General features: G+C 37.4%; 1 protein-coding gene and 1 long non-coding RNA gene across 2 annotated transcripts in view; both read right to left on the reverse strand.

The window, feature by feature from the left end:
• LOC132669092 (uncharacterized) overlaps nucleotides 1–3,618 on the reverse strand; it is a 48,021-nt gene extending 44,403 nt beyond the window's left edge. The window contains exon 1 of the long non-coding RNA XR_009605996.3: nucleotides 573–3,618. This is a non-coding gene — a long non-coding RNA (uncharacterized LOC132669092). The remainder of the gene's footprint in view (nucleotides 1–572) is intronic.
• An 8,669-nt stretch (nucleotides 3,619–12,287) lies between these two features.
• The window catches only part of LOC132669649 (uncharacterized), an 82,217-nt gene continuing 67,430 nt past the window's right edge, over nucleotides 12,288–27,074 (reverse strand). Inside the window, exons 4-5 of the mRNA XM_078447730.2 lie at nucleotides 22,228–22,307; nucleotides 12,288–16,113 (exon numbers count right to left, since the gene is read on the reverse strand). Of these exons, the coding sequence (XP_078303856.1) occupies nucleotides 16,103–16,113; nucleotides 22,228–22,307 (91 nt within the window). The 3' untranslated portion in view covers nucleotides 12,288–16,102. The remainder of the gene's footprint in view (nucleotides 16,114–22,227; nucleotides 22,308–27,074) is intronic.

Genomic DNA, 27,074 nt, shown 5'->3' on the forward strand with positions numbered 1-27,074 from the left:
AATAAACATTAAAAAAATTAAAAAAAAAAAAACACTGTGAAAATAGTCAATATATTTAGGAAAATTCAGTCTAAAAGATTAAGGTCCAAAAAATATGTCATATGAAAAGTGAATAGATGAAAGGACTAATAATGTTTAAGCTAAAGAAGCAAAGACTCCTGAGGGAGTTGATAACTATCTTCAAATACTTGAAAGGTTATTATTAGAAAAAAGATACAGAGTTGCAGATTTTAGGTCATTCTAGGAGAGAAATTTCCATGATGATGCCCCACGATACAATGAGATAACTTATATGGCAATGAACTCTCCATGACTAGGAGTGTCCAAATGGAGGTTGGATGAGCATTTAATTCAGACATCATTATTCTGCATTATGGATGGCATAGTGGAACGTGATTGCTATGGCTCCCTTCACCTTGAGGTTACCTGCTTGAGGATCCTCAAAACACCCTTTTTTTATTTTGAAATTTTGAAAATTTCAGGTCCTACAATCTATAAAATATCATTTAAAACATATCATGATGTGAACTCACCTCATTAAATTGTGTTTAAAAAAATAATTATAGGGGTACCTGGGTTAAGTGTCCAACTTCAGCTCAGGCCATGATCTCACGGTTCGTGGGTTGGAGCCCCGCATTGGGCTCTGTGCTGATAGCTCAGAGCCTGGAACATGCCTCAGATTGTGTATCGCCTTCTCTCTCTGCTCCTCCCCTGCTTGCACTCTGTCTCTCTGTCTTTCTCAAAAATAAATAAACATTAAAAACAAATAATAATTATTTAAAAACCCACACATTTTCAAAGCTTAAGATAACTATATTATGCAACTGAACAAAATGTGCTCTTATTTTAAATGTCATTGGTGAAAAGGAATAATTAATACCCAGGAAGAGAAGATGGACTGTGCTGATATAACTAGCAGAACTGAAATTTGATTTAGGTTGGGGAAAATATATCTGAATTTTTATCAAAGCTGAGGCTATCACAGCTAGGGTGGGAATTCCAAGGGGCAGGAGGGTAGCACAGGGATTTTTCACCCTAAATCAGCAGAAAATGATAAAACCAAGGGAGTGTGCATAGCCCAAAATCTTTACAGAAAACCTAGGTCTCCAAAGCCAGGTGTGAAATTAGAAGGATTATGCAATGGGAAGACAACACAAACAGGGATCAGGAATGAGGTGTGGAGCCAAGAATCTGGACAGGAAGATAAAAAGAGTGTCTGGGTAATAGCTGAAAAATATGTTCCCTTGATATCCATTTAGATAAAGTTTTCTGAACATGAGGTTGGAATTCATGTCATAAACAATGAAAAATAAATATGAGAAAGAATTTGTTTTATAAACTGTTCTCAAAGACTTCTTCTATATGAGATTATAACCATCTGTTTTTTTTTTTTTTTTTCCTTTTGGGGGGAGGAGCTGTTTATATATCCTCTTTTATAAAATAATGATAATTGTAAATAATTTCATTTTGTTTTGTTTAACACAGTCATTGGCAATAGGAAATACTAACAAACCTATGCCAATTTCTTCATTTGTTTTCCTTTTAATTTCACTGGTCTGTGAAATTTACAAATCTGGAAACAATCAGCTCAGACCATCCATTCCTGCTTGCAATTTGATTTTGTGAGGCAAGTTAGGGTAATAAACTGTGTTTGATTTGAAAAAAAAAAGTTTGAAAACAATTCATTTTGGCAAATGCAATCAATAACTATACAAATTAATGCCTTCATACCACACAACCATACTAATGTTTAAATATTCAACATTTTAAAATAACTCAAAATATTATAAAGACTACCTAGAGTTATTTTTTATTTTATTTTGTTTTTCTCTGTTTATTAACGGTATTGGTGAATGCATGATAATTAGTGTTATTGCCCTGTAAGTAGTATGCACTCGTTTACAAAGTACAAACAAAAGAAAAGAAAAATCAAAGTTAATAATTTTTGATATCGAATACAGCAGACTTCAAATATTAAACAAAATTACCAATGGATATTTCTAAATGCATATAAGAACTTCTTATAATATTTCAATCTCAAATAAAAAATATATATGGCATAAATTACAGCTTGAGTCATGAAACTATGATGGAACCCTGCTGGGTATTTATTCAAACCAATGTATCAATTCTTTTGAAGATTAAAATAAATCATGAATATGAACTTTATGCATATTTACACTTGTAGAATTTAAGAGGCAGTGCATCAGCCATTATGCCACAGACAAGCATTATTTTTCTGAGCCTGTTTCCAAATCTCATTATGAGACAAAAAATGAGACAATGAATGACATACAACTCTGTTGTTTTTATCATTGAAGATTTTATCAGTCATGTCAAAATACTAAGATGAAATCAAGCATAATTTAATGTAATAATATTCTCAGGCAAATGATTCAAACCACATATCAAAATCTTATACTGTTTTATTTACATTGTTATCTTCAATTTTCACTGTGGAAACATGCTATAAAACAGAGTTCGGATTGACAGAATACTAGATAATATATTTCCTAGTCTCATTTCTATATAACCACCAATATTATAGATGTACACATCAAAAATGAAGAAATTAAACATGAAAATATGATATATAACTTTCATATAGAGCATAAAAACAGCATTTCTGCAAGAGCTGAGTTAGAAGCCCCAAAATAACGTGTGTCATTTTCTTATATTAACATGCTCCAAATTAAGAAAGCAGCATGTTAAGTGTAAATCTTAATTTATGAACTGCCTTTGGGAATGAAATAAATTCTGGGTGACTAAGTTGTTTTAAAAATAACTTTGCATACATTATTTTAAACAATTTGAGGAAAACCTTCATGCCACACACTTTCAGCCTGATAATATGTCACCCAAGGAAGCTGGTTTATCATGTAACAGTCACATGAAATCATTTCATTTTTCACATAATTTTCCTCCTAATACTATGCCAAAATCTGAGGAAGAAATGGAACTATTTCTCTGCACAGCTTTTCCCCAGCAGACTGCCATTGCCAGGAGCGGTAGGTTAATAATAGATGCTCAGTGACAGAGTACTATTGGTGTTTGGCAGCACAGAGCCTGAGGTTAACACAGGGTCACTTAGGGTCATTCTGCTCAATAAATCTACAATAATATTTTGCTAGATATCTCTTCCATGGCGTTTGAAAAGTTTAATGTCTTCTCTCAGATTTCTGAAAATTCCCAGGAGTTTACATTCCCAAATCCGATTCCAAGCTTCTACTCCTAATTTTAGCTCAGTTTCCATCTCTTGCAGGCTATTTCTATTCTGCCCGGTGCCAATGCAGATGTGGAAACCAACACTCTTCCTTAATTCTGCAAAATTTACAGAACTCATTTGCTTTTGTGTCTCTCTCCTCAAGATTTGAGGTATTGGAAGTGTGTACATCACAGAAACACAAATAACTTAACATTCAGTATTAGGGAGTCTTCTTTCTCAAATACCTCCTCCTTCCTTATCTTTGCCTCTTCCTTCCTTCTCCTCCTCATCACCACTTTCTGGATTTTAAAAACCTATACCCTGGGCTCCAGCCTCCCAGCATGCTATTTTATTTTCCATTCTAGCTTCCTTTTCCCCTCTTCTTTATTATTTCCTGTCTTTTTTGACCCTTAAGCAAGTAAAATAGAAATAGCTCATTTTTTTTTTAATTTTTTTTTTCAACGTTTTTTATTTATTTTTGGGACAGAGAGAGACAGAGCATGAACGGGGGAGGGGCAGAGAGAGAGGGAGACACAGAATCGGAAACAGGCTCCAGGCTCCGAGCCATCAGCCCAGAGCCTGACGCGGGGCTCGAACTCAGCCCAGAGCCTGACGCGGGGCTGGAACTCACGGACCGCGAGATCGTGACCTGGCTGAAGTCGGACGCTCAACCGACTGCGCCACCCAGGCGCCCCGAAATAGCTCATTTTTTAATGCAGATTAGCTCAAATTCCTCTTAACACTGCCCATGACAGTAACTATAAAACCAACATCAAAGTAATTCATTTAGGATTCAAAGGTGTTTCTCAGTTTAAAGTCTCCCATCTAAAATTCAAAATTACTTGGACTAATAAAACCTTAAGTTGCTGTAATTCAAATATCCTCTGCCGCATGACCATGATGAGGAATACATTCTCTGAAAATGACTTCAGGCAAGCAGCTTCTATCAAATACACATATCTGAGGGAGCTGGAGGCATAGGCCAAATCACGGCATATAAGCAGAAATCAAGGTTCATGAGCCTGGATGTGCTTGGGTATGTGTGTGGATCTGAGTCAAATATTCTTACCTTTCCCTTATATGCTAAACCACTGGGTTGTGGGCATATCAGTTACTAAGAGTATCTTTTAAAGTTCCAATGAGTTTTCTCACAATTTACTCAGATATATAATACTCTTTTCTCTATTTTACTAATAATTGCTCAAAAAAGCAGATAACTTGGTTTCCACTCAATCACAAAGGAGTACCAGAAGAAATATTTTAAACAAATGAAAATAAAAGCCCAATATAATATAATTTGGTGGGCAGGGGCATCGTTATGGACTAAAAAGAAAAATCTAAGCTTCTACTTGAAGAAGCTAGTAAAAGAAGAACAAATTAAACCCAAGGTAATTAGAATGAAAAAAAAAATAAAGAACAGAAACCAGTGAGATAGAAACTAGAGATAAATAGAGAAAATCAATCCAAAACATAGTGAAAAACCTCTAACTAGACTGATCAAGAAAAAGGAATGAGGGGAGAGGTGCCTGGGTGGCTCAGTAGGTTAAGCACGTGACTCTTGATTTCGGCTCAGGTCATGATCTCGTGGTTTGTGAGCTTGAGCCCTGTGTTGGGCTCTATACTGACAGCGTGGAGTGTACTTGTGATTCTCTCTCCTTCTCTTTCTCTCTCTCCCTCTCAAAATAAATAAATAAACTTTAAAAAAAAAAAAAAGCAATGAGGAGCAAAGCAGGAGAGAGAAAGGGAGGGGAGGGGAGAGAGACAAAGAGACAGACAGAGAGAGACAGACAGACAGACAGAAGGATATTGGGAGAGACAACACAAATTACATCAGGGATGAAATGAGAGAACATCACTAGAGACTGTCCAGACACCAAAAGAGTGATAAATTATAAATAATTTTATGAACATTAATATGACAACTTAAATGAAATGTCATGTGCCCATCCTCAATCACTTTAACCTTATGAAGTGCTTTGATTGGCCCAACTTTGGTTATATGTTCACCTCTTTCACTGGAGGTTCATTCAGATTCACTCAAACTACATGGGTTAGGAATGCAAATGAGGTACTTACCGAGTAGGTGAAGAAACCATATCTACTTCACCACATGGTTCATGTTTAACCATATTATTTCATCTTTGCCATTTGTACCATTGAATGGTCCCTGCCTTTAAGTCAATTTCTCTACACCTTCCTCCAGGGGAAAATGTAGAATACAAGCCAATGAGATATCTTGCCTAGTTCTTGCTCCATGATCTTTCTTTTTGCTAGGCAGGGTCAGTTGACATTTTCCATAGTTCTTGACACAAATTCATAACTGCTAAAAGTTAAAATCCTGCAAATCCAATTCTGTTCCAAATTATAGAATTAATCTTGAACTTGGTCACTGGAAAGTCAAGAAGTTAAAATTTTTCACATGAGGTCTCTTCACCTAGTTGTTCTTTTTTTTACTTTGGGTCCAGGTACGCCAAGTTCCTTGGGAACTTTCTTTGGTCCTAACATCATGGTCCAAAACTATACTCAAATAAGTTTCTGTAGGCTAAGACAACGGCTCTGCTTAGTTCTTTCCATCAGTACTATTCACAACCCTCAGCGCTATAGTTGGGCCCTACCCTTTGAGATTAGATTTTCTAGAGCTAGCTCACATACACAGTCACTGTGCCTATCTTCTAGCTCTGCTCCATAGCCCCTTCTTTCACGTTGGTTTTGTAGTTGTGTACTCTTTAACCTATTTGTCTGTTTGAGTTTTCCATATTGCTCTAAACTGAACATTCTGGCATCAGTTTTTATATGATCAGTTTAAAGAGCTTTCTCTGAAATTGCTTAAACTTTATATATCAGGCTCACTGCCTCATCTTGTGGTTTCACACCTGAATGATCCAAATCAGTATGATCTTGAAAAAGTCAAACACTAACATGGTGACAAACATTCTTCTCGGAATTCCTTATTGGCAAAACTCTAGCAGGACTTCTATCAGTTCAAGCCCATGTCCCTACAATGATGATCCCAGTCTCCTTAAAATGCCCAAGAAAGCCCAATGCTCCCAAAAGAAATTGCTGTTTGTTCTAGCCAAAATCTGACTATAGGATCCCGATCTCCTTTTTCTGGAACATTTGCTTTAGAAAACTTGCAGCTGTAAACCTTTCCTCTATACCTTTGAGATGTATCTTCTATAACCCAGGAACGTCTTTCTTGAAGACCTAGGAGCCATTCTTTTGAAATGTAATCAACAAGATAGCGTCCATCTGTGTCTCCCAATACCTGTGTGAGGGTAGGAGCTTAACTTTGATTAAGTACCAATTAGCAAACGCAGCTGGCCTAGTCACATAGATAAACCTCCCCAACCCCAACCAATACCTTTCAGTACTTTTCCTTTAGTATACTCCAACATTTAAAAATCTGTTTTAGCAGATATGAGCTCAGTTTACACTGAAGTCTCTATCCTACTGCAATAGCCTGAATAAAATCAATCTTTCCACCTTTAACAAAAGGCCAGTTGTTTATTTCTTTTACAATGGCCAAATTTCCCTGTCTCACATATAACCTTGCCTTCTACTTCACAAAGAAAATTTAAATTATCAGTAGTGGCCTCACTCATCTTTCTGATTCCCAGTCAACACACTAGTGCACACTGACACACACTTCTGCCTTCTTTCTTCTGCTTTCAGAGGTGATGTCTTTCCTGTTCAAAGCTCTTGTGTTCATTGATCTTTCCCTCAGCTGGAGCCACCTTTTTAATTCCCCCTTTTATATATCACAGCTTGAAACAGGCTGCTTCTTCTGAGCCTATCAACATACTCAGGGTCTTCCATTTTGAAAAGATTTTAAATTCTCCCCGATCCTATGTACTACTCCTGAGGCCATCAGATTTCTCTCCTTCTCTTTTTATCCATGATTCTTCAATGAGTGATCTCCGCTTTCAACTCCCATTTTTTGATATCCACCCATTTCTCATTTCACTGAAATACAGCCTCTCAACAGATCTCAGGGAATTGCTCTAATTACTAACTTCCTAAATGCTGATCCCAAGGGAAACTTTTCAGCTCTTCTTTGTTGGGCTTCTTTGTTGTATTTAAATGTGCAGTGTCTTAACTAATTCCTATAAATTTTCATTTACTCTCTTGACTCTAAGACTATATATTTTGCCTTTATTTTCATTCTCCTTTATGGAATCTTCTTTTTCCATAGGCGTATAACATTGAGATCAGGTTTCCTCTTCTCATCCATTGGTCCCTCTGTAAACAATATCATTAGTCTTATTGTTTCATTATCTATTGTAAAAAAAAAATCAGTAAAATACAAGCAAACATAGCAAAAAAAAAAACGAGTCCATCCTAAAAAGTCTGCTATATTGACCAAATAACTGACCCAATCCATTTCTCTAGAATAGAAATATTAAGGTAGCAAAAATGAAACAGAGTACTTTATATCTGGAAAATGTTTTTTTTTAATCTCCTCAACACTTTATAAATAAGCAAAACAAATTCAGGGGGATTAAATTCAAAGTCACATAGTAAAAAGTAATATTGGACTTTAATTTCTTTTTCCCCACCCTAAAGTCAATATTCTTTCCAGTGTTCAATGATTCCAAGTCTTTTACAAATGAGACTACATTTTCAGAGTGTAAAAGAAAAACACTTTACTGGAAGCTTAAATTTATGCAAATGAAAATATATAGTTTAATGTTCTCACTTATCTTCAGAATATTAAAATGGACATCAAAATAGAAAGAGGTATTATGACAGTCACTAGGTCAGCATCTTAATAGACATTTCTCTACCCTTACCTTGGCTTTGACATATTATATATGTTAAATTTATATATAAATGTCTCCAAGTGGTCCAGAAATTCTTCCTACACAGTGCAGGCCAAAGTCTACAGGTAAGAGGCAGCAACCCTCTGCGCAAAGCTTGATGTCACAATATCACCATGGCAACAATATCCCTGAAGAGAGGAGATGCAAATTTTGTCCTGAAAATTAGTCAGCTGCAGTGACAATCTTATTTACTATCTCTGGCAAATAGTACAAATCTACATAAGACCTGTGAGAATCTTCCAGTACTCGTTTCCATTAAATAAGACCACAGATCTTATTAAGTAAACAATTTTCCCCAAATCAAAATCATAAACCTATTCCTAGGGCATCTTGTGGAAAGTACCCATTTATCACATGTACTATAAACTTTTTTTAATTGAATATAGTGGTAATCTTTCCACATATTGGCTCTCAGCTATCTTATTTTTTGACCTGACTTTTTAAATGTCTATTAGCTGCCTCCAGATCTATGCATAATAAAAACAACTTGAGGAATAGGATGTGAAAAGAGTGCAGAATAAGAAAATCCATCCAAGATATATTTTAAAGTAAGAAAAATGCATATTTTTCAGTCTAACCTATGGTTGGAACTGTCAAGACCCAGCTGAAAACAATGAGCTCATTTCATTGAGAGATGGTAGGGGTAGTGGAAAAATCAGACTCCAGAGTGAAATAAACTAGTATTTAGACCCTAGTTTTGCTGATGTATAGATGTAAAATGGTCAATTCTCTTAATACCTTTTAATCTCAGTTTCTTCATGTAAAATGGGGATTGAAAATACCCCAATTTTTCAAGATCCTTGGGAACATTAGAGATAATGTATATGAATTGCTTGGTATGCAGTAGGTGTTCAAAAAAAAAAGGCAAAGGAAAGCAAATTATCGCTATTTATGAGACCATCTGTACTTTGTTTTCACCAACACCTGAGCTCCTGGATTTCTTGCATACACCTGACAGCTTGAGCCTGGACTGACCCTCTGAATCTAACACTTAAGATTATCACACTGAAATACTGGCACCTAGAAATATCTTTTGCTGGGCCAGACTGTGCCCCCTAATCTTCTCTGCTCACAGATGATGGATCCAGCTCATTCATATATGTTCCTCTTTGCCTTCCCATTGCAGCCTTGAAGGCTCACACTGACACTTCCTCAATGTCTTGGCTCATAGCTAAAATGGGGCCCATAAAGCTAATGGAAGAATAATACAAGTGTTATAAGCCCTGGACATCAGGGCAGAATGAGGTTATGTTAACCATTTGCTGCTCATCACCATTCCTTGTCCTCAGAGTTCACCTCTGGTGCCAAGTACCTTGGTTTATGACAGCTCAAGTCTCACAAGTTTCTAGTACAGGCTTTCTTTTCTCCATGATCTTTCCCAGTGTGACTTTCTAGAGTTCACTTGCTAGAAGCAGATTTCACCTTATGCCTTTCCACAGAATACTGATAAACTCCTTCACAGCAAGCTCTCAATAAATTACTTAGTTTACAACATTATCTCTATTTGGTGGAGTTGAAATTCTAATGAGATAATCTCTGAAATTCAGAATAAGAGGAAAAGTTCTCAGACATATAGTTGCTATCTATCCTTATAGCTAAAATATGAACATGCAATCTTCTTCCTCTGAGTATAATTTCATTATGCAGAAGCAATTCTGTATGCCTAAAAATAAAAATAATAATATCAATTGCTGGTTATTACATAGTGTTGAGGGAGTGGAATCTTAGTAGAGACACCCAACATGAAGTTGGAAAAGCTACTCTTTAATCCTTTAAAAGTTCATGTGGTTGCAAGTAACACATCACAGGAAATATTTGCAATTTTCATAAACTTAGAGATATGAGTCTTAATGGATAGGAGGAAACAGTAAAAGACAGGGCAGAAATAAAATACTTGCTAGCAATAACATGTAGAATAAGAAGCTGGTGATTAGACTTAAGTGTTCCAAAATTCTCGTATAGAGTTATTAATTAATATTAAGCATTATTAAGCTATATATGCATATCAAAATTTGACTAGCAACCTTTAAAAAAACAAGCAAAAACAGTGTATATAACTTCCAAACAGAAAGAGCCAAAACCTTATCAATTCAATGAAAGTGAGACAGGGGGAAAGTGGAGGAAAAGAAAAAGAACAAATAGGAAGCACCATAAGCACCATATAAGATGTTAGAAATAGACCCAGACTCACAGTAATTTTAATAATGTAAATGAGCTAAAAAAAAAACAACAAGTTCACAGTAGACTATCATAGTAGGTAACAAAATTCGCAGGCTGTTTATGGTAGTCAAAGCTGAAACATAAAGACACTAAAAGGGTGAGAAAAAAAGGATGAAAGCTGGTGAAGCTATATTTTATCAGAAAATATTCTTTAAGAATGAAAGTATTCTTGAGGCACCTGGGAGACTCAGTGGGTTGAACATATGACTTTGGCTCAGGTCATGATCTCACAGTTCATGGGTTCAAGCCCCACATTGGGCTTGCTGCTGCCAGCTTGTCAGCATGGAGCTGGCTTTGGATCCTCTGTCTCCCTTTGTCTGCCCCTCCCCAACTTGCGCCCTCCCAAAAATAAATAAATATTAAAAAAAAGAATAAAAGTATTCTTACTAATAAAAATTGTCACTAAAGATTATAGTGGAGTAGTTCTAAAATTACATTAGGTATATTATAGAATTGAACAAATAAGTAAATGTGGTATTTTGGGGAGCCAGGTTTCTTACAGTGAAAGAACACACAGGGACCACACACACACACACACACACACACACACACACAAAGTATACATATACACATGCCCATATACACATGCACATACATATCTATACATATTATATACATATTATATACATTATATATATTATATACATATTATATACATTATATATATTATATCTATACATATTATATACATACATATATATACATACACACACACACATATATATAAAATAAAAACCAAAAATACAATAAAATAAAATAAAATAAACACACTTCTTTAAAATCAAGAATGATACAAGTAGGCTGACAAGTTTGCTGGCTTGAAAAGTAAGCCTTCTAAAAAATAACAAGTAAATGAATGAATGACATAACATATGTGGGACAATTTTGGGGGGGAAAATTACAAAACTTTTGAAAGTATTAAATTAGATAAAGAATAAATATATTATGCATATAATAACAAAATAATATTTAAAGATATTGATCTTTCCAAATTGTCCCATAAATTTATGTAATTCCAATCAAAATCTTAAAACAAATTTTTCATGGAAAAATAGAAATCAATTTAAAAATTTTTGTAGAACAGAAAAAAAATGGAAAAAATATTACAAAAAACTCATGATTAAAGGAGGAAGCATTACCCAACAAAATAGCAAACAAAGATTATTAAGCCAAATTCATTTGGAGAGATGAGAGGAAAGCCTGGATTTAAAAATTTAACAAAATAGGGGGTGCCTGAATGGCTCAGTCAGTTGGGCGTCAGACTTCACCTCAGGTTATGATCTCACAGTTCTTGAGTTCGAGCCCAGCATCAGCCTCTATGCTGACAGCTTGGAGCCTGCTTCGGATTCTGTGTCTCCCTAGCTATCTGCCCCTCCCCCATTTGCGCACGTGCACTCTGTCTCAAAAAAAAAAAAAAAAAAAAAAAAAAAGAATTTAACAAAACAACCAGTAGAACACAATCCAGACCTCAGAATCTTACCAGCACATATAAAGAAAAGTGATCCCTAACAAAGTGGCATCATAAATCAGTGGGGAAAGGGTGGACTTCAATAAATGGTACTAAGGGAAAATTTCAAATAAAAAAAAAGTGAAATCAGATCCCTACCTCACATTATGCACAAAAAAACCAGTAACCATAAACATGTACCTTTGCTTTTTACAAAGGAAAACATGACAACTTTCAGAAAAGATTGTCTCCCTCTCCCACTGTCTCCTAATGTTCTCTGCGTGCTACCTGGTGCAGCCTGGCACCTCTTTTGTAAAACAGCTGCTAAAGCTATAGCATCCAGGGTGCCTGGGTGGCTCAGTCGGTTAAGCATCAGACTTCTGCTCAGGTCATGACCTCGTGGTTTGTGGGTTCCAGCCCCACCTCGAGCTCTGTGCTGACAGCTTGGAGCCTGGAGTCTGCTTTGGATTCTGTGTTTCCCTCTCTCTCTGCCCCTCTCCTGCTTGCACTCTGTCTCTCTGTCTCCCATAAATAAATAAATATTAAAAAATTTAAAAAAAGCTATAGCATCCATCTCAGCCAATGAAAAGCCCATGTACAGTCTCAGGACTGAGAACACAAATGAGGTTAATTTAAAGTGGCAGGGCAGGCACTGTAGTGCTGTTTAAGATTAAAATGTTTATACCATTTAGTACACTAATGAAAACATATTGTGAACAACTGGGTTTTTCAATAAGGCAGATCAGCTCTTGATTTGGTGGGCAGCCAATCAATAAGGCAGATACAGAGCAGAGCTGGAAATGGAGAATAAAGATGCCAGTGGGGTGTCCCAGCAGCAGACAGGTGTATCTGCTAAACAGAAAGAACCAGCTACTTTTCTCCAGAACTGTGCTCCCATGTAAGGCAAAGTATTCTAAATTGAAGAACCACAATTTGGTTCCAAGACACTCTGCTATGTTAGGTTTTCTTTAGTCTTTTATTTTCCCCTCCTGATTTGTTTTAATTGTACATAAGACAATTGACATATGCACACAGGTACACTGCATTTTATTTTCCAAACAGACAATGATATGCAAGGCTGGGTATGAAAGGACTTCTCAGCTCTTAGAAACTCCTATATGAGTTTCAGTCCTTTGAACTTTTGTAATTAGGCCATCATCAATAAACCCTTGTCAAATTATCCTAACTTGAGTTGTGACTTCTGTTTTCTAGGACTCTGATGCATACACCTTTTTCCACAGGCTTCACACCAAATCAGAATCTTTGATGGCAAAATTTCTATGACTGTCCACTGGTCGGTGTCATCTGTTCTGGCCAAGATCTCAAATTCTGAATCCTCAGAGAAGGGACCAGAATTAGATAGCCAGCAGCCTCAGAGCCCAGCCAACATAAACTTGAAAGTGTGTTTCTAGAAATTAGGATGACAGCTAATGAAGTGAGTTCCTGGGAACCACAATTCTACATATAGCAATATGTTCACACAACTCTTACAAGCAATCTACACACCATGGAATGGAAGAAAGCATATTAAGCCCTTATTTACTCAGTAACAGATTTCTTAACTTTCTTTCATGAACTTAAAAGCTTATATAAATAAACTTTCTAGACTCCTGGTGTATGAAGAAATTTGTTAATGAGGAGTTTATTCATTAAGTAAAGTCACAAAACCTTACTGTTTACATATTTTAAAAATAAAGATACAAAAAGTAATCACTAACAAAAAAAATAAGATACAATATTTTTCTGGTCTGAAGATCCCTTTACCTTCAGACACTGAACACAATATTAACTCTGGAATTGCAAGGTCAGGAGCAAGGATATCAGATCCCAGAAGTTTTAGTTCCTGGCCAGCTTGTGAAGTTCAAGATCCTTAAGCATGCTGATCACAGCTGGGAGGATTTGTTTTGCTCTATTATTTTTCTGTGCTGTCAGATAATTAGCAGTACTTAAATTCTATCTTTTTAAAGCTCTCTGCTTTTCTCCAGCCTATGCGTTTTATTTTAAATGTGTCTCTAATATTAATGGCAGAAGGTATTTCACAACTCAGCTCCGAGTACTTTCCCAGTGCCATCTACTATTGATCTCCCTAACAGCCTCTCCCCAACCTCTCCCTGCTCCTGGCACAGCCATACACTGATACTCCTACTACAGATAAGGTTGCTATCCTTTCTTACCCATGTACCTCATGTCTCCCTGTCTGGAATTCCCTCCCCACCTTTACATTGAACCCTTTGTAGGAGCTGCCTCTTGATATTATCCTTCCACTCCTTTTCACGCTGAACTGTCTTAGGGCTCTAGTATATTCAGGGACCAGAAGTCCCTTCCTTCCTCCCTACATCTTCCTGGGCAGGTGATGTCTGCCCTGCCCTGAAATACGATATTAGATTTCAGTCAACCTGCTTTGCATGTTGTGAGAAGCTGCTTTGTGTCAGGTACCCTGCCAAGCCCTAGAGATTCAAAGACAGCCAGGGTGGCATAGTAAAGCTGGAATACAACGGACCTTAGTCAAAGAAGCACATTACAATGGTCCATCCTGGAGGCACATGAAAAGGCTCTCAGAGCACAGATGCTGTAAACAGGAAAGATGACTGAAGGCCATGAACAGTGGGCAGGAAAGAGTTAAAGATATTTCCCACTGGTCCCAGTCTGCACCGTTTCATTGCAAAGTCACATGCATACAGTTTCTGTTCTGTGAGAATGAACACAGAAGACAAAACAAAACAAAACAAAACAAAAAACCCCAACATCTTAAACCAAATACTGTGTTTTCTGGTGGAGGATACCAACCTTCTTGCTGCCCTCTCTTTTTGTCCAGAATCATAAGGCAAAGACTGATATCCCTATGAGAACGCAGGGCCGCTCTGTGACTGTATCAAATCTCCTATGACAGGTATGCATTGCACAAGGTCTCTCTCTTCTTTGGCATTTGGCATAGCTGCAATTCCGAATTTTTTAAAATGCGATAGCTTGATGATTTTCTATAATGTGACACTGTAATAGTCACAGATCAGGGCTTGCTTGTTTCTCCCATCTTTGTACCTTTAGCACCCATCACAAGGCCTGCCACATTAAAACACTCAATAAATAGGTGTCAGAGAAGAGCCAATAAATGATAATACCATTATCAACTAGGTATCTCCATAAATTTAGATACAATGTTTCATATAATCCTTACAGTAATCCTTTTTAAAATATAAGATCACTGAGTCTTTGAGAGCTGAAAAATGGGAGGTTTATGATTTGAACCCAGGTCCACCTGGCTTGCTGCAGCCACACTCTTAGCTACATTGTCATATAATAAGATTTATTAGGGGAGAGGGTTGATACAGCAAGTTTCCAGAAACAACAAGGGCTGGAAGCAACAGACAGAATAAAAAGTCATTTTTAGCAAGTCCATTGGACACCGAATGTGGAAGTGCCGAATTCCTGCTGATTTCCATTCCACAAAGACAAACTGGAAATCACTTAAATATCCAAAGTAAGAAAATTGTTAAGTCAGTTATGGCTATGGCACATCTGTGTGGTAGAATACTATTTAATCATCAAGTCATATTTTATGAGAATATGGGGAAATGTTCGAGATATATCATTAGATAGAAAAGGCAGATTATAAAAAAGGCTATATACTACAACTTGGCTTTATTTTGTTTTGTTTTGATATATTCATTTTTTTTAATTTTTATGTTTTGAAGTAATACACGTATAGAACTTAAAAACTAACATACTAGTACAAGGCTTGTTACAAGAAACAGTGATCCTTTGACTCTACTTTTTTTCCTCAGTAGCCCTTCTCTAAGAATAAATCAGAGATAAAGAATATTTAAATTCTTTAACTGTTTCTTCTTGCATTTGCCTTCATGTTTCAGACCAGTACCACCAAGAGACCAGGCACGGATCTGATACCAGATCCAGGCATGGTTTCAGATCTAGGCACGGATCTGGTTCTAGCAGATCAGATCACTCCTGCTGGACAACACAAGTATTTCTTTCCTGGGATCTTCTAAGACTGAACCATTAATATGGTGCTTACTTGCTGATGTGGGATGACTCATTTATATCAGACACAGGATAAGTTCAGACCCTGGACTTCCAACTTTCCACTGTTGACCCTTGGCTTAGAGCTGCACCTAGAAGCCTGTGCAATGGATCTCACCCATCCATGTTCCACTTATCCTGCTATTTCAGGTCTACAGCATCCAAACATGGGCGTGTGGTTTTGGTGGTGATGGCAGAAATTCTTTCGCCTGTATGCCCTCTGCCACTGGCACTACCCACTGTCAGGCAGTCCTACAGAAGTGCTGTGCCCCCCACCCAGGGTTCTTGAGACTGTTGCTCCTGAATACCAACAGGCCCCTCTCATCCGTTTGCTCTAATTGCCTCCAGTGCATGAAGACATATCAATCTCCAGGGTCAGTCTTTAGCTGTGCCAGACAAGAGATAGTCTCTGTTAATGTAACACCCCATCAGCTTTTCCAAGTCACTGGAAAACAGTATTCACAGAAAGTAACGGTTTAACCAGCATTAAATACGTAGAATTAGGGAAATGTAAAGTAAGATCTATATTATTTCAATACAGATTCTGAAGAAATAGTGCCTTATGAGTAATAACAGTACTGCTATCTTTTTTCTCAGGACAGTGAAGAGATATGAAATTAGCCAAGAATGGAACTGTTGACAATAAAGAACACAATGCTATGGTTTCTGTGCCTGAACTAGAAGAGGTGTTCCTGGACACTATGATACTTCCTAAATGTAAATACCTCTTCTTTTCTCTACATCTGCAAATAAATCAAATCCTGATATCTTTCATGGGCCCATGAACTTTATCACACACCTTAAACTGAATTGTTTATGTAAAAAAAAAAAAAGGCACTACAAAAGTATTATCCTGTATCCTACATACCTTAGGGGAGGCTCTATTTATAACTTTCAGTGTTGCTACTTCAGGATTTCATAATTTTAGACATTATCTATTGAGCTCCTTGTCTAGAATATCAGAAATGATCTTTCTTAAACTTCTTCAGCTTCACATATATATCAATTTATATACATGTGCGTGTGTGTGTATAAATTCCGACACCAAAGTAAATAGCAGGTTTGCTTCCACAACATTGCTAACATACCAGAGTCCCCAAGGAAGTGCTAGGTTTATTTTCACAGCCAATTTTTGCCTTTTGGATGCCCTGGGTCCTGGCTTCATTCCCAGATTAGGTCTTGGCTCCTGCTAAGAGTCAACCAACTGCTAAAAATGCAGAGACTTAGAAGCCAAAGGACTGGAAAAGAAGAGCTTGAAGAACGAGCCAGCCTGTCAAGGATCCAACAGGCTGTAACTGGTGGAGGGGGGCTCCTGCCAACTATCACAGGGATTCCAAAGTAGACCACAGAACATCTGGGACAGGCTGCGGAAGTTCAAGGGTGGAACTGTTCCAAACGTGATTCCTGACTGTAATCTAACGCCAATTCTTTTCATCTGATTATGTTTCATGAGTTTCTTACTTTGTCTCTTCCTCTCATAGTGTTTTTTTTTTCTTTTTCCACCCTTCAACAACAACTACCACTATCAGCAGATAATAAAATTCCTTTCTGCCTTGTTCAATGGCCCCAGCAGAACATAAGTTCACTTTATTAGTTATGCCTTACTAGTTGCCCTAAAAGTCTATACCCAGGGTAGAGCATAAGCCTGAGAAGTTTATAGGTTCCAATAAGATTAGCCTTCTACAAACTCTATAGAAATCAGAGCTCCTTAGGAAGCCCAAGACCTTTGCTGAAATATGAGGGTTATACAGTGTCAGCTTTCCTATGTTCATAGATGCAGAGCATTGAGCAATAAAGAACAAAAAGAGTGTTGACGAAACAATATGTAGAGGTGGGGTGCTGAGCAATAAGGAATATGGATAAACAGCCTGTCCTAGGAATCAGAGGCAGCAATTTCAACTACAACCCTCCCACAACCCCATCTCTAAATATAGGTGGGAGAAAAGCCTCTCATAATGGAATGACTGGGTTAACAGTAGCATTTTGTCTCAGGAAGCATTTTCCCTTTCGGAAATGTTCTCCATTCTGATTTATTACTTTACTCTTAAATTAGCCTAGACCAAACATTTAATTTTTTTTTTTTTAATTTTTTTTTTCAACGTTTTTTATTTATTTTTGGGACAGAGAGAGACAGAGCATGAATGGGGGAGGGGCAGAGAGAGAGGGAGACATAGAATCGGAAACAGGCTCCAGGCTCCGAGCCATCAGCCCAGAGCCTGACGCGGGGCTCGAACTCACGGACCGCGAGATCGTGACCTGGCTGAAGTCGGACGCTTAACCGACTGCGCCACCCAGGCGCCCCCCAAACATTTAATTTTAAAAGTACTTTTCTGGGACATTCTATATGCCTACATATTTAAAAGTAATAAATCCACAAGGAGTCATTGTGGTATCAGAAGTGTCTTGACTGTGGTAGCAAATACATGAATCTATGCAGGCAATAAAATGTACAGAACTTAACACACACATACATAACAATGAGTACAAGTAAAACTGGGGAAATCAGAATATAATCTTTGGGTTGTACAAATGTCAGTATCTTGGTCGTGATGTCATGTCATGTTTTGCAAAATGTTATCTTTGGGGTAAATTAGGCAAAGTGTACAAGAGATCCCTCCGTATTATTTCTTACATCTTCATGTGAATCTGCAATGATCTCAAATTACAAATAATATTTACAAACAATAATGAATCAGGGGTTCCTGGGTGGCTCAGTCAGTTAAGCATCCGACTTCTGCTCAGGTCATGATCTCATGGTCCGTGAGTTCAAGCCCTGCGTCGGGCTCTATGCCGTCAGTTCGTGGAGCTTGCTTCAGATTCTGTGTCTCCCTCTCTCTCTGCCCCTCCCCCATTCATGCACTGTCTCTCTCTGTCTCTTAAGAAATGAATAAACGTTAAAAAAATTTAAAAAATCATAATAATGAATCAAGCTAACAACACGCTAAATACAATACAGTCTATCCTCATCTTTTAAAATATGCCACATAACTACCTAGAATTTCAGGTTTCATTTTGATATTCTCTCACACCTTGGAGTTTTACACTCTGGGGTACCCATCCCTGGTGTACCCCTCTTTTCTCACCTCAGGCTGCACCTGCACTGCACAAGATGACTGAAATGCACACTGTGGATCCTCAGTGGAACATACCCCTTTCACCTGTCCATATACCTTTCATCTCTGACACAGCCCCTCAGAGCCCCACAAACTTGAAATTCTGGAGACCTCAGTGCTCAGAGCTGGGCTGTGGGGAAGAGTTGGGGCACTTTAGCCTCTGAATGGATATATCTCCTTGACCCTGTTAACTTCACATCTTGTGGAGGGCCATAATCAGAAAAGGACCAGGGTGAGGCCCAGGCCAGGGGTCTCTCTTGTCAAAGTCTAAGTGGAGGAGGTGTCAATCATTATTACCATTTTGTAGATAAGAAAATAGAGACTTAGAAAAATTATGCTTCATGCAACTGATAACGATGAAGCCAGATCTCTCAGGGTTTAGGGGTCTATTGGAAACCTGAGTAAAACATTCACTCCACTGTCATTAAGGAGTCTACCGAGGGCCTTCCTATCTTTTCACAGCTGTCATAATTATAAGCTGGATATACAAGTTGTCTTTCTCCGGATTTATATAATTAATTTAATGAACAGATTAGTATTGAAATTGAATTCAATTCAAGAGACATTCATTGAAAACCTATGCCACAGTTGTTTAGACACTGCTCATTATTTTCGGGGCCAGCTCATTTATCTTGATTAATTCAGGTGCCAACTCTGCAACATAAAAAATCAGTGCTAAACTTAAATAAATGTATTATGCAGTCACCATTACAAATAGTAATGCTTTAGCAGGCATTCCTGAGACACTTCTATGCATTTTGTTCTATTTTTTCATTATTTCCAGAAATTTCTCTCTAGTTCTTAAATAATAAGATGATTAGATAGAATGATATACAAAATTCACCCTCTTTTCCTCCAGATAGAGAGGTGGAAATGAGTTAGACAAAGTGGAAGGTGGATAGTGGAAAGAAATGGAAGCTGGCAAGAATAACAGAAAGCTTAAGAGTTAGAAATGCTTCCTAATTTGTCAACTATAGCCCTCCTAGGACCTCTCAATACAAAACTTTAAAAAATATCAGACACATTCTTCCTTCTTCTGGTCAAAATATACTATTCTGTTCCTTTGGGTGTCCCCACTATTTCCTACTGATAGAGTGGTTTAGAGATATTGGACTGACTACCCTACATCATGTTGAGTGAGCTGAATGCTCTATCTTGTCAGCTGGGGAAAAACAAATTCTCCTTCACCCTCAGTGGGATTATAAGTGGAATCCCCAGAAACAAGGACAGAGGGAACCTTCTTGCCACAGTGCACCATGAACATTTATCTTGTATCTCTTCCAATAGTCATTTGTGGAGATGAAGTTGTAAGAAGAAAATATGTGAACTTGAGCTCATGGATTTGGGGCATCTTTTCTAGCAGAGGCTTCCTCTTCTGGATTCTCTGCATTCCATTTAGATAAGGTTTTGGAGTCAGATATCTTCAAGTAAGAAAAGTGTTACCTTAGTAAGATAGCATCATACAAAATTAGGAAATCATTCTCAAAATAATGGATTTAGTTGGGAGAAACCAAGAATGTTAATGTATGTGAAGTTGCCTGCAATATTAAATAAAATATAAAATATACTGGACATGGATTAAATCAGCCAATGAGATGAGCTGGGGATCACAAAGCATTGAACAAGTGGAGAGGAGTGGAATGGTGCTGAACAAGGAGCTCAGAGTAAAGATGAGGAGGCAGGAATTCAGTGATATATATCAGTGAGGCAGAGATGGGTCTTCTAGACTGGACAACTGCTATAGCAGGAGTGCCTCCTCTCTCCACATTTGCCACCTAGTCTCCTAGTCTCAACACAGCCACCAACTCTGTCCCCTATTCTAAAGGTTTCCTGATAATATAATAGAAACTTAGAAAAACTTTCCTATCTACTTGAAACTCAAAGACTTACCATGCCACCCAGTCTTACATGATCGGGTCCCTGGCTCTCTCTTCAATTACACTCTTCAATCTTTCTTTCTCCTAGTTTACTTCCCTCATCCCCTTTGGTCAGCTTACTATTTCACAAATACTTCAAGCATGTTCCCACTTCAACAACTCTGCATTTGCTCTGCTCTCTGCCTGAAATGCCCTTTCCCTAAATAGTCACACAACTTCCTCCTTCAATTATTCAAGTCCGTATTCAAATGCCCACATGATCCAGGAAAGCTTCCTTAACCACTCTATCCAAAATAGCACATATACTCACCTAAATTGCTCTCTCTCCTCCTTGCCTCCTTATTATGTCTTCACAATAAGGGTTACTAACTGATAGCATGTTATTTTGTTCATTCCTTGTCGGAACCCCATACTGGCTTTAAATTCCATGAAAGCAGAAACTTTGTTTACATTGCCTCTGTATCAGCAATGCCTGCAACATACCCAGCATGTGGTAAGCACTCAGAAGCATCTGTAGAATGAAGAAATGAAGTATGGTGAGTGGTTCATAGTGGACTATTATGTGAAAGGTAAGTTTGGCCAAATGAATGAGGTAAAAGCCATCAAAAGGTTTGAAACATAGCATGAGTTGACAAAATGGAGGCAATAGATTTTCTGAAGAACAGAGTTTAAGCCCCAGGATCCATCATAGTTCCTAGAACACAGTAAGATGTTCATTTATTGTTTTCATGATGATGTTAGATGTTAAACAAAACAGAGAAATTCCTTTTCTGTCACATGATGGGACAAGGAAAATGCACCCAGAATGAAAGATTGACATTCCCCTGCACAGAATATAGGAGCTACTATGAACTGAATTGCTGTCCTCCCAAAATTCATATGTTGAAGCCCTAACTCCCAATATAACTATATTTGGAAATAAGGTCTTTAGGAGGTAATTAAAATTAAATAATATCATAATGGCAGAGCCCCAATCAGATAGTAATGTGGCTTTTTAAGAAGAGGAAGAGCGATGCCTGGGTGGCTCAGTCAGTTGAGCATCCAGCTCTTGAAGTTAGCTCTGATCATGATCCCAGGGATGGGAGACTGAGTCCTGCATCGGGGCTCAAGAATCCTGCTTGGGATTCTCTCTCTCTCTCTTTCTCTCTCTTTCTCTCTCTTCTTCTCTCTTTTTCTCTCTCTCTCTCCCTCCTTCCCTCCCTCTTCTCTATTCAGCTCACATGCTCTATCAAGAAGAGGAAGAAGGTGGAGGAAGAGGAGGAGGAGGAGGAGGGGGAGAAGAAAAAGAAGAAGAAGAAGAGCTATCTCTCTCTGTCCCTCTGTTTCTATTTCTTTATCTTGTGAAGACACAGCAAAAAGGTGGCCATCTGCCAGCCAGGAAAATAACTTTCACCACAAACCAAATCTGCCAACAACCTCAATCTTGGACTTCCAGCCTTCAGAAAGGTAAAAAACAAATTTCTGCTCTTTAAGCCACTCAGCTTGTGGTATTTTGTTGCAGCAAGCTGACCTGATAGGAGTCTTCTGGTATTTCTATTCCACATTATTAGAGCTTCTTTCCTGCTGATGAAGTCTTCTGGGAACTCTATCCTGAATGAAATAAGATAGCAACTGGTGATGAGCAGTAAATGGACTGTTTCTCTTGGAGACACTGGCTTTAAATCACATATCTATCAATGAGGCAGCCAGCATAAGGACCCCATTATAAGTGCCCCCTGAAGACTCATTGTGGGAAGAATGTCTAATTTCCCTTGGGACAAGTAACCAATTTTCAGTTATATTATGCTTTCTCACAGATGAGGAGAGTTGTCCTCAGCTGTTTATACCAGTGTTCTAAGATACTCTAGAAAAAGCATTTTAAATGGCTTCCTGATCAAAGCAATATTTGAGTCAATGTGTTATCTGTATATTTTTTTGTAACAAAGAGTGTGTAACAATTTTGTAGTCATAAAAATTATTAAAAATTATTAAAAGTTAATTTCAAAAGAAAAGCAGGATACACATATACACATACATTATTATTATTATTATTATTATTATTATAACAAATGTTGAAAATACATGAGAAAAAAGCCCAAGAGCAAATCACCAACAGTGGTTTGTCTTGGATGGTGTTAGCTAATGCTTATTGAACACTTTTTGGGATCAGATGGTTTACCTGAATGGCTCATTTCATTTCTTAGCAACCATATGGTATAGTTACTATTAACATTATGTCTATTTTACAAATAAAGAAACTGAGGCACAGACAAGTACAGTACCATTCCCAACATCATATAGTTTGGTGGCACCGTTGGGATTTGAACCTAGTCAATTTGACACTAAAATCTGTGTTCCTACCATACACATACTGTCAAAGATACAGTATTTTATTCCTTTGGGTTTACTTTTACAGTGGAAAAAAAAATAGGATTCTCCGTATTTCTTGTCTGTGTATAGAAAAAGAAAATAGTATTAAAGGATCAATATAAAAAATTCAAGGCAATGGACAAAATATACACTAAAATCACAACCTGTTTATAGAATTCTGCCTTGCATAAATAAAATTCCATTGCCCACTTCTTGCTGAGATTGTTTTTAGAGAACAGACACCTGCATAAGTCCTGATGGAATGGCCCTCACCTTGGAAAGATGGCCTGCTGTGACTGCATCTGCAATCTAATCATGATTTTCAAAAGAATTAAACTAGAAAAAGAAAACCAGAGTCTCATGAAGTATGTGATTTGAAAAAAATAATAATGGTGAAACCAGTTTGTCTTTTTAAAATAATTAATTGATTCTGTTTAATTTGTAATATTTTTCTAAGGGAAATATATCACTTAAAAAGTATAGATTTTTAGATGTTATATTTTTCTGAAAGAAACATTGACCCTTTAAGTAGGAAAAATTAAATAAGGCATTGTGGTATCAACTGAAACTCAGCAACTATAAGGTTTTTTAGAAAGAAAGCTACAGAGGGGCACGTGGGTGGCTCAGTTGGATTAATTGTTCGACTCTTGGCTTTGGCTCAGGTCATGATCTCACGGTTCGTGAGTTCAAGCCCCACATCGCTGCTTGGGGTCTCCCTCTCTCTCTGCCCCTCCCCGACTCATTCTCTATCTCTCTCTCTCTCTCTCAAAAAAAAAAAAAAAAAAAAAAAAAAAAACCCTAAAAAAAAAAAAAAAGAAATCTACAGAGAAAGGAGTATATTGAAATCTGTACATGAGGTATCTGGAAGAATCAGTGACTATAGGCTCCATTTTACACATGAATCAGTTTAGATCCAGATCTAAGGAGGGACATAATTTGGGGTGAGTTCTGGTAATATAGTCAAAGTGATATTGTACACTGCTACCATCCATGAGGTAGTCCAGTGTCTCACCTGCATGTTTTGCATGATCTTAGGAAGAGGTCCAAGATTTTTTAAGTTTACTTCCAATCAATATTACATTATAAAGAAAAACATACATATATGGGAAATAAGACAAATAATATTTATTTAGAATTGGAAAAGATACATCTCATTAACTTTTGACAAAAGATCACTGAGTGCTATAAACCCATTACTTACCATACTTGGTTGAAAGCCCCCTGCTTGCTGTCACTCGGCCACTTATCTAGTATTCTATATATTTTCGTGATTCATTTATTAAGTTTAAATTAACAGGAATATGTTATAGACTCTCCTGTAAAGAGCACATGTTTTATAAGTACACACTTAATAATGACTAACACTGTTTCTTCTTTTTGCTGTTAATTTCTACAGAGTTGATTAAATTGCACTCTTAACATCCACTTAAGTGTGTTCCAGCGTAGAACAAAATGTTCCCAAATTACATGTTCTGAACTATAGAGAGTCAGCTTTGGTCAATTAGGATGGATTCCTCCCTCTCAGATGTTGATAGAATACGGCTGTTCCATCAAATGCATAATTATAAATTAATGGTTTTAACCACGAAATGAAATCACTAATGTAGCCATATATAATATTTCTGAGGGATACATGTCTCTATCACACTAATTAAGGCATATCTGAATGATCTGTACAGTCAAAATTTATCTATGCAAAAAAAAAATCCTAAAGTATATAATAAAAATGGATCTAATGCTGAATCTTGAACCCTGTCTTATTCTAGCTGTAAAAACTGTTACAATCCACAGAAATATGATCTAATTAAAGAAAATTTCCATGTCTCATCTCACTACAAGATGATTTTACAAAATAATTTTGCTTATTATATTTAATAACTGGACAGTTAAATATATTTAGGAGAAAGATGTAACTTTTTTATTTTAAAATGTTAATTTTTCTAATGCAAGGGACTTTTCTCCAATATTTACTTTTAGTTGTCCACTTTTAAATATCTAGAAGCATTTGAATACAAAGTATGAAGGACATTCCAATAAAGAATTTTCATTTGTGGGGCACCTGGGTGGCTCAGTCGGTTGAGCAACCGACTTTGGCTCAGGTCATGATCTCACGGTGAGTTTGAGCCCCGCATCAGGCTCCATGCTGACAGCTCAGAGCCAGGGGCCTGCTTCGGATTCTGTGTCTCCTTCTCTCTGCCCCTCCCTCACTCATGCTCAGTCTCTGTCTGAGAAATAAACATTAATTTTTTTAAAATAATTTTAATTTATTTTGTTTCTTCTATTCCACATATGAATGAAATCCTATGGTATCTGTCTTTCTCTGACTTACAAAGGACAAGGGTGAAAAAAAAAGAAAGAGAGAGAGAGGCAAGCCAAGAAGCAGACACTTAACTATTGGGAACAAATTGATTCTAGAAGTTACTAGCGGGGGAGGTATGTGTGGGGTTGAGTTAAATAGGTGACGGGGATTAAGGAGTGCACTTACGCTGAGTACCAGGTTAGTTTGGAAGTGTTGAATCACTATATTGTACCCTGGAAACTAATATTACACTGTATGTTACCTAACTGGAATTTAAATAAAAACTTAAAAAAAAGAATTTTAATTTAAATGCAGTGGAAAGTTCTTAAAGGGTTATCATAAAACCAAATGAATAAGATTTACAATCAAAAGATCATGGCCACCGGTATAGCGAGAAAGAGGTTTAAGAGTGAAAGCTGAGAGCTGATTGAAAGGCAGTTTCTCCTTCTTTCCTGGGAAAGGATGGTATATGAACTGGGGTTGGTGGCTGTTAGAATTCACAGACGGGGGCACCTGGGTGGCTTAGCAGGTGGAGCCTCAGCTCTTGGTTTCAGCTCAGATCATGATCTCACAGTTCGTGAGTTCAAGCCCTGCATTAGGCTCTGTGCTGACAGGGCAGATTCTGCTTGGAATTCTCTCTCTCTCTCTCTCTCTCTCTCTCTCTCTCTCTCTCTCTTAAAATAAAAAGAATTGACAGAGGAAGTGGATATGAAATATATTTTAGAAGGAGAATTAACAGAACTTAGGTTAAATCATGTAAGTCAGTGAAATGACTCTTAGGTCTTTGTTTTGTTTTGTGTTTTGCTTGACTGGTTAAATGAATAATGGTGCCATTAAATTAAGAAGGCTGAAGGAAGGGTAGAACTGGGAACATTAAGATTCTACTTCTATATGTAAAGTTTGTATTACTGTTCAGCTATTTAGTTGAGTTTTCAAGTAAGCTATTGATATGAAAGTTTGGAACTGATAGGAGATACAAGAGCTGGAGATATAGACATAGATTCATCAATATCAGATGGTATTAAATCCATGGGACTAGAAGAAACGACGTAGGGAGTGATGATAATGAACAAATAACATCTGACTCTGTTCAGATGCTCTCTTTCATTTGGGGGTCAAGTAGAGGAAAAGTTGCAAGTCAGGAGACCAAGAAGTAGTAGCCAGTGACACAGGAGGAAAGCCAGGAGAGTGTGACATCCCAGGAGGGAGAGAAGAAAGCTTTTTCAGACATATTCACTAACGTGCTTATTTGAACCAGGCCTTTTAGTGGCTCATACCTGCAATGCAAAAAAGTTTTAAAAAGGAAACATAAAGAATAACTTTGTAACAGGGGAAAAAAAGAGAAATAATTTGGATCACGATTAAAGAGACAATTTAATCCCTTTATTGACTAAACGGGCATTTACTAACTACAGGTTAAACTGGGGGCTTGCGAACCTGAGACCAAGGGAGAGGAAGTTGAGAAAGCTGTTCCCAGACATCTCCCCATGCCAGTATCTGGAAGAACAAACTTAAAGGAGTCTTTTCCACTTGCAGGGCAGTAGTCACTTCAAGTCACAGCTTGGCCAACAAGTGCTGAGGTTAACATTCAGAAACAGGAGAAAGCGACAAACAAACAAAGCAGGGTATAAGAGTGATGAAAGCAGTGCTCCCTCCCTCTCTTCGCCACCCCACTCATCTCCCATAAAGGACTGCATGAAGTAGCCAGA

This window comes from Panthera onca, chromosome B3, assembly GCF_046562875.1.
Source record: "Panthera onca isolate mPanOnc1 chromosome B3, mPanOnc1 haplotype 2, whole genome shotgun sequence".
In the NCBI taxonomy this organism is placed as follows: domain Eukaryota; kingdom Metazoa; phylum Chordata; class Mammalia; order Carnivora; family Felidae; genus Panthera; species Panthera onca.